The following is a 14,549-nucleotide window of genomic DNA, read 5'->3' on the forward strand; positions in this document are numbered from 1 at the left end:
TACTCATCAAGTACTTTGCTTTAAATAAATATTATTACATAATATAAACTCTTAAATTTTGCGCCCATCTTAATCTCGTTTTTACTAACTTTCAACCATCTCATCATGTCCAGATTTTTCAGGCAAGCAGGAGATTCTGACTCTGACTCTGATTCAGAGTCAGAGTCAGAGCTCATGACCAGCGGTGACGAAGAAGCCCCGTCAAAGCCGACAGCTTCAGCCCCCAAGCCAGCAATGTCCCGGTTTCTCAAAACAGCTGGCTCAGACTCAAGCGACTCAGAATCAGAAGAATCCACAGATACGGACAGTGAAGCAGGACCTGAGGGAGACGGTGATGAAACAGATGATGAGGGTGAACGTCCAGGTGTCCGAATCATTAGTGCGCAAGAGAAGCGATTGAAGGAAATGGAGGCTACAGGCAAGGTTATGGAGAACGCTCTCAAAATTAATGATTGGGTGGCTATTTCTACCGGCGAGTTTTTAACATTGGTTTTGGAATCTGTGGCTGAACGTATCACTTCAAGAATTTGATAAACTCGTCCGCATGATCCAGAGACAACATAACGTCTCAGAGCCGATCCCGCCTTTTTATGTCCGAACGCTAGTTAACTTGGAATCTTCTATCAACAACGCCCTTGTCAAAGAAAAAGAAGCGAAGAAAAAAATGAACGCTACAAACGCCAAGGCCCTAACAGCGATGAAGCAAAAGATAAAAAGGGCAATCAAGGAGTACGAGACGGATGTCAAAAAGTACCTGGAGGTAGCTATCTATCACAAGTGAATGTTCGGAAGATCTAATCAACACGCAGGATCCTGAAGCCTTCAACCGCGAGTACGCCGCACTGGTTTCGAGGGAGCCAATTGCACCTGCTGCCCCTGGTTCCCGTGGAGCAACGGCTACCACAGGTGATGATACCACTGTCGAGGAATTCACCACGGTTGGAAAGGGTGGACGAGGTGTTCAGTTCACCTCCGAGGGCATATTCAAAAACCTGCACGCTGTTCAAGAAGCTCGAGGAAAGAAGGTAATTTCAGCCATTCACCGACTTTCGTTTACTAACTTGCTTCGCGCAGAATACGGACCGCGCCGAACAGATCCGCATCCTAGAGAAACTCCTTGAAGTGGCAGTTACTCCATACCAGAGAATCCGTGTTCTTCTTGCCCTGATCTCTTCGCGGTTCGACTACAACTCTTCCGTCTCAACACATATGCCAACGGAGTTATGGTTAGCCGCACAGCGAGAAGTGGATCAGCTCGTTTCAATAATTGCATCGGACTCCAACTTTTCCATTCAAGAGGTCACAGAAGACTATGATGAACTTGTTGAGCGCTCTGCTTCAACAGAACGAGGAGTTGTTCACGTCCGAGGCTCTATCATAAGCTTCATTGACCGTCTGGACGATGAATTTACTCGTAGTCTACAAAATATTGATCCGCACGGAACCGAGTACGTGGATCGCCTCAAGGACGAAAAGGTTCTATATTGCACAATATGTCGCGCTCAAGCCTTTTATGAAAAAACAAATCAAAATGACCCCCTTGGACGAGTTATCATGAGAAGACTGGAACATATCTATTCAAAGGTATGTGAGCGTTGATTTACTTATTTCGTCCGCTTCTTTTGGGTACGGGGATTGCTTACAGACGATATCACAGCCCAACGCCGTGGTACAGGCACTGGAAGCAGCTGTGGATGATTCTGATGTGAAACCTTCAATGACTCTTGTTGCACAAGGAGGCACGGCGGCCCTCGTCCACGGCCTTTGCGTTCATCTCTACAAAGCTGGGAATTCTCTTTTGAGAACACGAGCAATGCTCAGCCACATCTACCACCACGCTCTACATAACGACTTTCACACTGCGCGTGATATGCTTTTGATGTCTCACTTGCAGGAGTCAATTCATTCAGCTGACGTGGCTACTCAAATTCTCTACAATCGCACTGTTGTGCAGCTTGGATTATGCGCCTTCCGATCTGGATTGATCAAAGAGGCCCAGGCGACACTACAGGATATATTCACTACTCAGCGAGTAAAGGAACTCCTTGCACAGGGCGTCCATCAACAACGCTTCCAAGTGTTAACACCCGAACAAGAAAAGGCGGAAAAGCAGCGGCAGCTTCCCTTTCACATGCACATAAACACAGAATTGCTAGAAGCCGCGTTTCTTGTCTCCAGCATGCTCATCGAGATCCCCTTACTTGCAAGCATCGACTCTGAAGAATTGAAACGCAAGGCAATTTCAAAACCATTCCGAAGATTACTGGATTTTGCTGATCGTCAAGTTTTTACCGGCCCACCTGAGAGCACGAGAGACCATATCATGCAAGCTAGCAAGGCATTACAGGACGGTGAATGGGAGACATGTCGTGACTTAATTCAGAGCATCAAAATTTGGAGTCTGATGCCCGAGGCTGCCGCGGTCAAGGAAATGTTAGCCAAGTGGGTTGCCCTCCCTTGTTCTTGATTGCTGCTCAATCTTGTACAGGCGCATCCAAGAACAAGGCCTGAGAACCTACCTTTTCACATATGCACCCCATTACAGCACTCTTTCTCTTTCTCTTCTCTCCAGAACCTTTTCTCTATCCCTTCGGACAGTCTCGTCGATCGTTTCCAAAATGATTTGGAATGAAGAATTGTCGGCGTCCCTCGATCAGTCAGGTGGCATTGTTCTTTTTCATAGAATCGACCTTTCACGCCCTCAACAATTGGCACAAGTTATTGCGGAAAAGGTGGCGGCTATGGTGGATCAGAATGAGAAGGCGTTGGACGTTAAAATGGGTGGCACGGGTGGTTGGGGCGAGAGGACCGATGGCAGCAAAGGGGAAAAACGAGGTGAACAGACACAAGAACGTAGAGGCCGAGGAGAGAGAACAAGGGGTGCTCGAGGTATGTTCTGACTATTTGGCCGTGCGTTGTTGCTGAAAGATTTTCTCGAACAGGTGGCTCCCGTGGGGGACGTGGTACACGATTTTCTCAGGGTCTTGGCAATCAGATGCCTGGTCAGTCAACTCAGAGAGCAAGTTGATCGCGTGGTTTGCAGTTGGTGATGGCCATCTCTTCGAAAACATCGCCATCCCACATATTATTGTGTAATGACATTATCCATCACACTCGCTACTTTCATCGCCTTCAATTCCGTCACCGACTGCGGCAGTCCAATCCGAAATATCCAGCTTCTCGCCTTTGACAATGTCTGCGTCAGAGGTATATTATCAGCAGCATCCCAATGAGAAAGATTTATTCATTGAACTAACCTCCGGGACCAATGTCATATCCAGCCTGAGTAACGCAACGGGCAAGTTCTGACTTGGTTCCGACTTTGGTGTTTTTTCCCAAAATACAGCCATCCAATTTAGCTCTAGGCAAATCAGATAAGAATATAAAACTTTAATCGAGGCTGCCTGCTAAAACCCACCCATCTTCAATAACACAGTGGTCGAGAAGCACAGATGCAGAGATCTTTGCACCCTTTCCAATGACACAGTGCCGCCCGATGATCGACTTTTTTATCGTTGTGCGTTCTGAGACCTGAGTAAAATCTCCAATGATGGTGTCGCTAGCAATCTGAGCCTTCTGGTCTATCAAAGAACGATTTTTGGGATCAGATGGGAGTGCATAGGTAACCCCGTTGAGAGCCTAGTGATGACTTGTGATGAGGAAAAGTGGTAAGTAAGAGATGAAGAACCAACCCGTCGATTGATCTCTAAAAAATTGTGAACGGTGTTTACACGCAGAGCGAATCCCGATTCTGCCCGGTGAATAACTACTCCTATTTTCAAACCAGTCTTCAGATCTTGCTCCGCATCAGAATCCGTCGGGGATGGAGGAATGGACATGGTGGATTCCTGTATTGGACCCGCCAACTCCAGCCGACGAGATAGTAGGGTGGAGTGTCTCAGGGCGAGACGTTGAGATGTTGTGTCAATCACTGGATTCAACACTGTTTGTCTTCCTCAGTGGAGAATATTTCAAAAAGCGCAGGTAAGCCAACCGTGCTTGTACTTTTCCCTCTTTGCTCGTTGATATTGAACCCTACAAAGCCAAGGCAGAAACTCCTGCCTGAAACCATCGAAATGGCGTTTTATATGAAGGAGGTCAAGAACGGATCTTCGACAAACATAAACATGAGAATCTTGCAAGGAGGATGAGAGGATAGCTCGAGGGTGTCTGTCTGGAGTCAAGAATGAGTAAACACGGATGAAAGAACTGACGAACCTCGACAACATTGCCATTCTCAGTTCTAATTCGTCTGTGTTGCGATCAACGTCATCGGACGTATCGATGTAAAGGAGTGTTCCAGTGAGATCATCCCATATAATGGGGCTGGGGGCAGGAAGTGGGCCCCATTCATCTACCAAAGCAGCTTTGTCTGGCTTGTAGGCTGAGTACCAGCAGGTGGTTGCAACACAACCCTCTGCAACGGAGTCTACGCGAAACTTGTTGAGCAACATACTTAGTGGAAGGGTGGGTGGCGGGATAAAATCGCAGGGAACAACAACAAAGTCTTCTGGCACCCGACTTGAAAAGTGACGAAGGAGAGTGCACGTTCCCACACCGCCATCCTGAGACTCGTCAAATGTCTGAAGATCGATACGAAGCGATGAAGACGTGACATCGGAATGGATGTAGTGGTAGATGGATGGGCGATGGCTTGTAGGGCAGATGAGCAAAACGTCTATAGATGAAAGTCAAAACAACAGACGCAACGCAAAGAATTGGCGTGTACCTCGGATGCCAGATTTCTCAATCCAGCTTAGGGTATATTCAAGCATGGGTTTATTTGCGACTGGGAGAAGAGCTTTAGGACATGGTTCGTCGCCATAATCTCCTGTAAGAGGCAGGAGCCTTTATAAATTAGTTGATTGAAGGCTGTATGATGAACAGAGCTTACTCGTTGCCGAATCCAGCGAGTACAATTGCAAGAAATTCTCGCTTCACCGAGTCCAACTTGACGCTGTCAATATCCATTGAAATGAGGGACTCGAAGGAAACTTGATAAGATTGTAAAGTCACATGATTATCATTTCTCCCTCTCCACCATCGTGGCGATGGCTCAACCCTCTGTTCATCAGTTATACCAGCGTCTAGAGACCGTCGGGAAAGGTGCTTACGGCTCCGTTCATAAAGGGAAACACATCCCAACAGGCAACGTTGTTGCTCTCAAAATTATCAATCTCGACACACCCGACGACGATGTTGGCGACATCCAGCGTGAGGTTGCTTTGTTGACTCAGTTGCGCGATGCGCCCAACATTACCAAGTATTTTGGTTGTTATATGGATGGTCCTCGTGTCTGGATAGTAATGGAATTTGCCCAGGGCGGAAGCGTCCTGTCTTTGATGAAGGCTTCCAAGGACGGTTGCATAGAGGAGAAGTACGTGTCAGTCATCATCCGAGAGGTTCTGGTTGGCTTGAGTTACCTCCACAAAGTGCCCGTTATTCACCGAGACATGAAAGCTGCCAACGTACTCGTTACCGCTACCGGAAAAGTGATGATATGCGACTTTGGCGTCTCTGCACTTTTAACAACAACATCAAGTAAACGGAACACTTTGACGGGGACACCCTATTGGATGGCTCCAGAGGTCGTCCAAAGTGTTCCTGCATACGATACAAAGGCTGATATCTGGAGTCTGGGAATTATGATATATGAGATGGTTAAAGGATCTCCCCCTCATTCCAATCTCGATAAATTCCAAGTCATGGACCTAATCCCTAGGGCAAAACCTCCACGGCTTCTTGAGGGCGAAGGTGGGAAAGATATGCGGGATTTTATGGCGCTCTGTCTTAAAGAGTCACCTGTGGAGGTAATTTGCTTTCACCTCTTCGACGTCAAGAGGTCGTTGACACACACAGCGTCTTCCCGCAGACGAGCTGGCGAAGACTAAATGGATGAAATCTGTTTCCAAGGTCGGATTGGCTACTCTGAAAGATCTAATACTTCGGCTACAACAAGCTGGGCCACGTGCCAGTCTCGCTGAGCCCTTGGACTGGGAAGGCGCAGATAACGAGTGGGTTTTTATTCGGAAATGTCTTCATATGCTTTGTTAGTGATTCTTTTAACCAATTAGGATGCTCGATTCTCTTATCGACGACCCCAATCCATGGGAGTTTGATACAGTACGGGGACGCTCCTCTCTCTCAATCGTGCACGACGAGGACGCTAACGAGGCTATCTACGCACCTGAGGAGAATAACTCTGGGCTGGCAACCCTTCGACCTCACGCTTCTTCCACACTACCGTCCTCTTTGCGCCTTCTCTTTGAAAACACCGCGCAATCTCAGCAAGATGTGAATCGCTTTCAATCGTCTCAAAAATCCGACGTCATTGCACCATCGCCCACCATAACCCCTGTTTGGGTAAGTGGTGGAGTAAGAAGTGGTCCTCCTGACTTTACTGGAGATCAATCAGAGAAGCCTCTAACGTCTCGCTCAGCGACGCGGAGCCACTTTAACACGCCCATACCACCTTTAGACAACGAAATTCTATCGCCCTCTTTTGCTGATGCAATTCAGCGTCACGGACATCACGATGCTTCAACTATGCCGCCAGCCGCAGAGCCTGTCAGCTTCAAAAATTTGAATCAACGAGGCACTTTTGACGTAACGATACGGGGGGATGTCAGTTCGAGCTCTATCTCAGGTTTGCCTTCTACGTCAGCGCCATCGCCTTTACCTTCAAATTTTGATGGCGCACGACTTCAGAACCCAGTTTCTGAATCTGTGCGAAAGGAACAGTCATCAGCTACCACCTTTCAATTTCCCCCTTCCGCGAACTTGATAGTTCTTCCAGACCCGATACCCCCCCGTCGGTTGCACGGTTCGCCGACTCGTCCAAGCACCTCTGGTTCGTCTGGCCAATCGATCACTCACCAAAGCACATACTCGTTAGATACGTCAGCTTCCACACGCCACCCACGTCAACTTGGACCAGTGTCACCTTCCCCCATCGCGCGAACACGATCAGCCACAACGCTTCCGCCAACAAATCCCTCATTTTCTGAATCTCCAAACTCGCGCAAGGGACCTTTTGGTCTAGAAACTAACAGCAGTGCTTTGCTCCCTTCTTATAAGCCGCCTGGCCCCCTTTCTATTGACAGGGGTATACCGGATTCTTTGCCTATTGGACACTTATCCCTCGGAACTCCGGGTCTCAAAGATGTTCTCAAGGTGTGCTATATAAGAAACCTTCGTCTAACTTCAAGTTGAATTTTTATTAGATACCATCGCTTACAACTGAGCACCATCTCGGAATGGCTGATCTTCTGCCCCCATCTCCATCTGCCGTTGCCAGCGGGCCACGATTGTTTACTCCGGTTGCCAGCAACCTCGGGTCCATCGTTCAAGGGTCCAAAAGAGACGATCCTCGTCTAATTTCCGACGTGCGGGACTTCGTTGCATCACCAACGACATCACCCTTCATTAGACCCTCTTTATCTGAGGCCGGCATGGGTGGAACCCCGGAGCATGAGCTTAGCAATTTGAGTGACCATTTTTTTCCCCAATCGGCGAGGCTGCGACCTGTAGGATATCTAGATTATCCTTCCCTGATTGTCAGCAAAAACCCCCACAAAGAGTTGATGCGGACAATTGATGACCTATCCCGCTGGTTAGCAGTGGTTGGAGGGGGACTCGACGGGATACTCGAGCAGTCTAGCATCAATATGATCGCCGAAGAACAATCTGCTACACACGAATTGGAGGAGCAAAAAAGGACCTATTCATCGGACGATTTAGCTATATTTTAGCATCCACTGGTGAGTGGGCAGCTGTAGCGATATCCACAAATTTGAAATTCATTTTGTCCGATCGTAATAGTGTTGGGGCATTACTTCAATACTATATAGAAAGGTATCCTCTAGAAATTAGGTATTCGGTAATGATGCGAACTGCATCAACGACCTCGGTTTCATCCGTTTTGATATGAATTTCTGGCGCTTCTGGCGCCTCGTACGGAGCTGATACCCCAGTAAATTCTTTCAGTTTATGAGCTATCTGATAAATCGATGTTTCAGGAGAACTGATGGCCTAACCTTTGATTTCCCCCGCTCTTGCCTTTCTGTATAATCCTTTAGGGTCTCGTTCTTCCACTACTTGGAGTGGTGCATCGACGTAGACCTCAACGAACGGTAATGATGCCTCGTGGTGTAGTTTCCTGGCTATGGCTCTATCTGCAAGATAGGGAGATATGAAAGCGGTGATGGATACGCATCCCGCATCTGCAAACAGCTTGGACACCTCAAGAAACAATGGCAGATTAACAATTATAGTAGGTCGATGAAGCTGTCTCTTTACCCACCTCCCCTATTCGTCGTATGTTCTCGTTCCTAGACTTTTCATCGAAGCCAAGGTCTTTATTGAGTCCAAGTCTGATATTGTCGCCATCAAGACGATAGGTGAACTTGTGCAGTTTCAGTAAATGCTGCTCAAGCGCGCAGGCAATGGTTGACTGGACTTGAAGATCAGGAAAACGATACGATCGAAGCGAAGTTGTGCAACTTTTCCGCTTGCGCTGAGACCCGTCAACCAGATGGTGACGCCTTTCTGTAGTAATAGCTGCGTCCGCTCTGTGCTAGTTACGGAACCTTTGAAATCCAACGTCAAGGGAGAATGCTGGGGCAGGGAGGGAGCGCACCTGGATGGAAGGTAATATTGACAGCCATCTCCGGGGAAAAGAAAAAAAAAGGGAAAGAAAGAAAGTACAGTCATTCATGATCACCAGTCATTGATATAAAATTTTGTAATTTCCCCATCTCATAACCATCCCTCAAAATCTAAGTAGTCCAAAATACAAGAATACACGTATAGAATCAAACTCCAAAATTCTACATTCTTTCATCTCCACCACGCTGAAGCATAAAGGTTTGGGCGAAAACAGGGGCCACAATCAAGCATCTGAGTTTGAAATGGCAAGAAAGCAACGTGACTAACTATGTAAACTTTAGTCATTTCTAATGAGAGTCTCGTTCAGCAGAGGTCACAAATACTAATACTACAAAATTTCATCCACATATAGTTGGGCAGCAACAAGTGCTTCGTCAAGTCTGTGACCATCGGAACCCACCCCTTGTGCAGAGTCTTCCTTTCCGCCCGCCTAAATTGAACGAAAAAGTCAGACTATATGACGAGTTCCATTTGCATATCCTATCACCTTGCCACCCAAGATACCAACGACCTTGCTTGCCCAGGTCCGAGCATCAGCTCCCTTGGTTTTGAATTCGGGGGGGACGTAATTGACGTGTGCAACTGTGTTGCTCTCGGGATCAACGCTGAAGAGATATACCGCCTTTTGAAGTTTCCTTCCTTGTGAGATAACGGCCTGAAGAATCTATGGCGGATTAGTTAAATGGCAAAGACCAACAAGGTCACTGCGATTACTTTCGCGTTTCCATCCACGTTGAGCGATGCGATGTAGGTTTCCGCTTTTTCGTTGTCGTTGAAATGTCGTTGAATGGTATCGATTGCCTGAAAAATGCTTTCAGGCCGAAACTTCATTGCTGATAATTTCGAAGACTACCTCTCTGTTGACAACTGCCTCTCTTTCTTTGACTTGTTTATCGACAGCCTTGCGTATAACGGCCAGTCGATCCCTGAGCTCGGCTTTTTTCAGGACAGAGATGTCTGCCTGACCAAGCTCCTGTATTCAAGGAAGCTGGTTCAGCAAGCGACCAAAGGTAGAAAAGTGTCGGGAACATACAATGCTCAATGCCTTCAGAGCAGCATCCTTGTTCTTCCCAGTCAAAGAATCGATTTGTTCCAGCCTTCCTTGAAGTAGCAGCGCATGCCGGGCAGCGCTGTGGGCCTCATGCCCAGTTATAGCAACAATGCGACGTATCCCTTTGGCGATACCAGATTCCTCTGTGATTATGAAGTCTTTGATGTCACCCGTTCTAGCAACGTGACTGGGGAGGAAGGGTCATAGATCGCCAAGTATACCAAAGGGTTCAACTCACGTTCCACCGCAAAATTCAACACTAGTTCTGCGCCATTTGGGATTCTCAATGTCCTTCGCAATTTCGTCCACATCATACTCTAAAGTTACCACCCGAACAGGATCGGGATATGATTCCCCAAACACTGCCCTCAACCCAGGAATCTTTGACGCAGTTTCTAATTCGAGATCTTTACTGAAGACCTTGACGTTTCGCTTAATCCAATCAACACTGGTTGCCTCAATTCTCGACAGTTCCGAATGTGAAATTTGCGCCTTGTGAGAAAAGTCGAACCGAAGTTTGGTTGGGGCGACCAAAGAGCCTTTTTGATCAATGTGGTCGCCAAGAACTTCTCGGAGGCAGAAATTGAGGATGTGAGTTGCAGTGTGGTTGTTACGCAAAGGCCATCGCCGAAGCTTTTGTTCGTCAGAAAGTGCAGAACGGATACATAAGGTGACTTACTTCATCATAAGATGAAATCACCTCTTTTCCAACAGCAAGTTGACCGTATTTGAGGTGGCCAGTATGTAAAACATACCCATTGTATGACTGAACATTGGTGACCTCGAAATCCGCTACTCCATCGATTACAATGTTGCCAGTATCGTATTCCTGTCCACCGGCTTCTGCGTAAAAGCTCGTTTTATCAAGGATGATACCAAAAGTCGCCCCTTCCGGCATTATATCTGTTGACTGCGGGAAGCTCTTCTCGTAAAAAATAGCTTTCACCAAAGCCCTTATGTTTCCCAAGTCTGGAGTGTGCCTAAGTTTTGGGGTGTGCTGAGGAAGAAAGGATCGACGCACTAAATTTCGCAGAGTCATCGGTTTTTGGGATGTCGGTGTCTTTTTCTAAAGCCGCGGTGTCATGCACATCCAGTTTAACAATACTGGTGCCAACTTGCTTGCTGGACGCCTTGCTTGCTTCTTTCGACCATGCCTGAGCCTCTTCAAACTCTTGATCGTTGACTCCCAATCCTAGCTCTTCCGCCATCAAACGTGTAAGGTCCACCGGAAATCCAAAAGTGTCATACAGTCTCCAGACATCTCTGCCGTTAAGCTCCTTTAACCCCTGCTCCTTAGCGCGTGTGGCAAATTGGTCAAACAATTTTTCCCCTCGATCCAATGTTCGAGAAAAGGATTCCTCTTCCTCATCCAATATTTCCTTGATGTCATCAACCTTTCTTGTGATTTCGGGGAATACTGCACCCTAGAACAATAGTATATGAATACTGAATCGAATCATTTCACATCGAAACCAACCATCGTTTCAACAACAACGGGCAACAACGATGAAAAAAAACATCCTATCTTGACGCCCAGTTTCTTTCTTGCATATCGTGCACCTCTGCGCAGGATTCGCCTCAGAACGTACCCGCGACCCACATTATTTGGAATACCACCGTCGCTCAGAGCAAATGTCAAGGTTCGAATGTGATCTGCGACAACGCGATACGCTGTGTCAATCCCGTCCACGTCATCCGCGTCGAATCGTCCCTCGTATGGACGGACACCTGTCAACTCTCGAATTTTATCGAATATTGGGAGAAATACGTCAGTGTCGTAGTTGGAACGCTTATCTTGAACGATGGACACAAGCCGCTCGAAGCCCATCCCAGTATCGACGTGTTTCGAAGGAAGAGGTTTGAGTGAACCGTTGTCTTCACGATTGAACTGAATGAAAACATTATTCCATATTTCCAGCACATCGGGGTCATCTTGGTTGACGAGATGAGCGGCATTTCGCCCACCGACACGATCGAAATGAATTTCGCTGGTAAAATATCAGTAGATTGATGAGATTTAGCAACCTGGAACCTACGTGCATGGTCCGCATGGCCCAGTGGCTCCCATCTCTGAAAACTTCCAGGTGAGAACAGATTCAAAAAGTGACCAAGATAACGAACCCCAAAAGTTATCTTTAGCGTTTCCAGGAAGAATGTGATCCTCGTCGACTCCTTGATCAAGCCAATACTGCTTGGCTTCGAGATCTGGTTCTAACCCGTTGTTCGGGTCACCTTCGAAGTATGTAACATACAATCGGTCCTTGGGTAGTTTGTAGACATCCGTTAAGAGTTCCCAAGAATAAGCTATTGCTTCCTTCTGCGAACGAACAGATCATTTTCGTCCGCAGGGCAGAGAGAACAGCCAGCCTCGACCAACCTTGAAGTAGTCACCAAACGACCAGTTGCCAAGCATTTCAAAGAAGGTATGGTGGTAGGAATCTTTGCCAACATCTTCGAGATCTGAGGGCGGGGGGTTAGTCGTGTGTGAAGAAGTCAAAAAGGCAACATACCATTGTGTTTCCCTCCAGCTCTGATACATTTCTGAGAATTGAAGGCGCGCTTTAGGCGAGACATATCTGAATTGGGGTCGACAGTGCCCAAAAAGATGGACTTGTACTGATGACAAAGTCAGATTTTAGAAGCAGGTGCATGGGCCATAAATTACCTGATTCATTCCAGCGTTTGCGAAAAGAAGGGTGGGATCGTCGAAAGGTATTGTGGGTGATGAAGGTACGAATGTATGGTTCTTGGAACGGAAAAAGTTGAAAAACTCTTCACGGACACGCGCCGAGGACCAGGATACGGTGGATGGTGAGTTTGACATTTGAGACGAAGAGCACCGCGAAGACAGACGACGAATAGACTGAAAGAAGGAGACTGATGGTGGTCGGAAGGAAAATGCGGAATTGAGGACCATATAGATAAGCCTTAAATTTAGCGATGACTCCAAATTAGGTCACGTTTCGTGTCGGAAATTTCCCAGGCGCCTGATAAGGCTCCGGCCTTGCAATGTTGATCGCCGACATAATCAGGCCTTGCCCAACCCTTGCCAGCCCTTGTCATTTCACGGCAAACCTGACGAGATGATGCCGGGAAAATCCGGGGGGCGGTTGCCTTACAAGGCGACCATACGTCTGATGTAATGATTATTTCCACATTACAAGCTTGATGATCTCTGGTAGGATCAATCTACTCAGAAACCCCCTTTCCGGCAGAAACCCTAGGATTTCTCATGGTCAGGTAGAACCCCCCCATTACTAACTGAAAGAAGTATTTATAGAAACCCTACGTCGGAGATGATGGAAAAATCGGACTTTAAATTTCAGGTATGACATAATCGAGTTCAAGCGACGCGTCATCGTCTTCCAACTCAATAGAGGAGATATATGGAAAAGAGTCACATGCAAACCTTGGACCATTCGGGAGGGATCTAGCCACTTGATGAGACAATATTGCGAGGGTTTTTGCCATAGTCAAGGGCAGTGGATGGGATCAATGAGTTGCACTGTACACTCCCAAAGGGATGTCGGAACCGATCGGACCTCAAATATTTTGACCATCGGCAATCAGTGATTTGCTTGTGGTTCCCAGGTTTCTGAAGTGGTTGGATAGAAACCTTAGGGTTTCACGCGGAAAGGGGGGTTTCTGGATAGTTTAATCCCCTTTGTAGTGTAGATAAGGCAAATCGGGTCTGATACAAATTTGTCCAGTCTTGTAACATAGGCTCTGCACGAGCCTCAAGGTTTTGGTTCAATCCTTACTTGTTGCATTTTTTGTGCGTCATTATAAGGTTAGCCTGTATCCTTTTGATCATTTCAGCTTAAAATGATACCAAATTCTATACAGAGAGTGAAGAGGATGGTGTTGTAAGGTCAACTAACGTACTGATGTATGACGGTCTTGGGAATTTCTTGATATGCCTTTGTAGGATCAATCTACTCAGAAACCCCCTTTCCGGCAGAAACCCTAGGATTTCTCATGGTCAGGTAGAACCCCCCCATTACTAACTGAAAGAAGTATTTATAGAAACCCTACGTCGGAGATGATGGAAAAATCGGACTTTAAATTTCAGGTATGACATAATCGAGTTCAAGCGACGCGTCATCGTCTTCCAACTCAATAGAGGAGATATATGGAAAAGAGTCACATGCAAACCTTGGACCATTCGGGAGGGATCTAGCCACTTGATGAGACAATATTGCGAGGGTTTTTGCCATAGTCAAGGGCAGTGGATGGGATCAATGAGTTGCACTGTACACTCCCAAAGGGATGTCGGAACCGATCGGACCTCAAATATTTTGACCATCGGCAATCAGTGATTTGCTTGTGGTTCCCAGGTTTCTGAAGTGGTTGGATAGAAACCTTAGGGTTTCACGCGGAAAGGGGGGTTTCTGGATAGTTTAATCCCCTTTGTAGTGTAGTGGTATGTTCTGACTACAAATTTGTAGTCTTCACGTGAGGATCGCACGAGCCCCGAGGTTTTTGGTTCAATCCTTACTTGTTGCATTTTAATTTGCCACGTAACATTGTTAAGTCTAGACTGACTATTTATAATTTGGATAACCTTATCAGGTGATCTTATTAAGTTAACCCAAAAGTTAATAAAATAACTGCAACATTGGGTGACTTCCCGTAACACAAATTCGCTAGATTTAAATAAATCGACGAGATCTAGGGTCTTTTGCCGGGATGCCGAGTCTTGTAAGGGTTCAACTTTGATGGAGGCCCTGGTTGGCACCCAGTTATAAACCTTAATCTATTCAGAGGGTACAGACCCCTCGAATAGATTTCAAACGCTGGAATCAACCCTGCCATCATGACACCTTTCCTT

General features: G+C 46.8%; 5 protein-coding genes across 5 annotated transcripts; 2 read left to right on the plus strand and 3 right to left on the minus strand.

Annotated features, from left to right (window-relative positions):
• Nucleotides 1-105: 105 nt before the first annotated feature.
• LACBIDRAFT_246874 (uncharacterized protein) lies at nucleotides 106-2,900 on the plus strand (the record flags this gene model as incomplete). The annotated part of the gene is made up of 7 exons (XM_001877278.1): nucleotides 106-236; nucleotides 273-511; nucleotides 573-760; nucleotides 810-1,025; nucleotides 1,075-1,584; nucleotides 1,658-2,442; nucleotides 2,489-2,900. 7 exons carry the CDS (start codon nucleotides 106-108, stop codon nucleotides 2,898-2,900), a joined length of 2,481 nt encoding a protein of 826 aa, XP_001877313.1.
• A 201-nt stretch (nucleotides 2,901-3,101) lies between these two features.
• LACBIDRAFT_313561 (UDP-3-O-[3-hydroxymyristoyl] glucosamine N-acyltransferase) lies at nucleotides 3,102-4,971 on the minus strand (the record flags this gene model as incomplete). The annotated part of the gene is made up of 8 exons (XM_001877654.1): nucleotides 3,102-3,196; nucleotides 3,258-3,361; nucleotides 3,419-3,639; nucleotides 3,693-3,943; nucleotides 3,995-4,170; nucleotides 4,219-4,678; nucleotides 4,730-4,848; nucleotides 4,895-4,971. The coding sequence occupies 8 exons, from the start codon at nucleotides 4,969-4,971 to the stop codon at nucleotides 3,102-3,104; spliced, it is 1,503 nt and encodes a 500-aa protein (XP_001877689.1).
• A 101-nt stretch (nucleotides 4,972-5,072) lies between these two features.
• Nucleotides 5,073-5,804, plus strand: LACBIDRAFT_144919 (uncharacterized protein; the record flags this gene model as incomplete). The annotated part of the gene is made up of 1 exon (XM_001877279.1): nucleotides 5,073-5,804. A coding segment is annotated over one exon (732 nt), but the record flags the coding sequence as incomplete, so codon positions are not given.
• A 1,189-nt stretch (nucleotides 5,805-6,993) lies between these two features.
• Nucleotides 6,994-8,703, minus strand: LACBIDRAFT_293022 (uncharacterized protein). Its single transcript, XM_001877655.1, has 7 exons — nucleotides 8,639-8,703; nucleotides 8,503-8,588; nucleotides 8,303-8,452; nucleotides 8,037-8,241; nucleotides 7,822-7,979; nucleotides 7,224-7,760; nucleotides 6,994-7,173 (listed from the first exon to the last, which is right to left on the minus strand). Exons 1-5 carry the CDS (start codon nucleotides 8,664-8,666, stop codon nucleotides 7,843-7,845), a joined length of 606 nt encoding a protein of 201 aa, XP_001877690.1. The 5' UTR covers nucleotides 8,667-8,703; the 3' UTR covers nucleotides 6,994-7,173; nucleotides 7,224-7,760; nucleotides 7,822-7,842.
• A 228-nt stretch (nucleotides 8,704-8,931) lies between these two features.
• Nucleotides 8,932-12,542, minus strand: LACBIDRAFT_183417 (uncharacterized protein; the record flags this gene model as incomplete). The annotated part of the gene is made up of 14 exons (XM_001877656.1): nucleotides 8,932-9,097; nucleotides 9,155-9,331; nucleotides 9,382-9,468; nucleotides 9,521-9,640; nucleotides 9,701-9,905; nucleotides 9,957-10,351; nucleotides 10,398-10,687; nucleotides 10,740-11,142; nucleotides 11,196-11,706; nucleotides 11,755-11,788; nucleotides 11,840-12,035; nucleotides 12,096-12,178; nucleotides 12,229-12,334; nucleotides 12,384-12,542. The coding sequence occupies 14 exons, from the start codon at nucleotides 12,540-12,542 to the stop codon at nucleotides 8,996-8,998; spliced, it is 2,868 nt and encodes a 955-aa protein (XP_001877691.1). The 3' UTR covers nucleotides 8,932-8,995.
• Nucleotides 12,543-14,549: the final 2,007 nt, after the last annotated feature.

The sequence above is a fragment of the Laccaria bicolor genome, genomic scaffold, assembly GCF_000143565.1.
Source record: "Laccaria bicolor S238N-H82 LACBIscaffold_5 genomic scaffold, whole genome shotgun sequence".
Taxonomy (NCBI): domain Eukaryota; kingdom Fungi; phylum Basidiomycota; class Agaricomycetes; order Agaricales; family Hydnangiaceae; genus Laccaria; species Laccaria bicolor.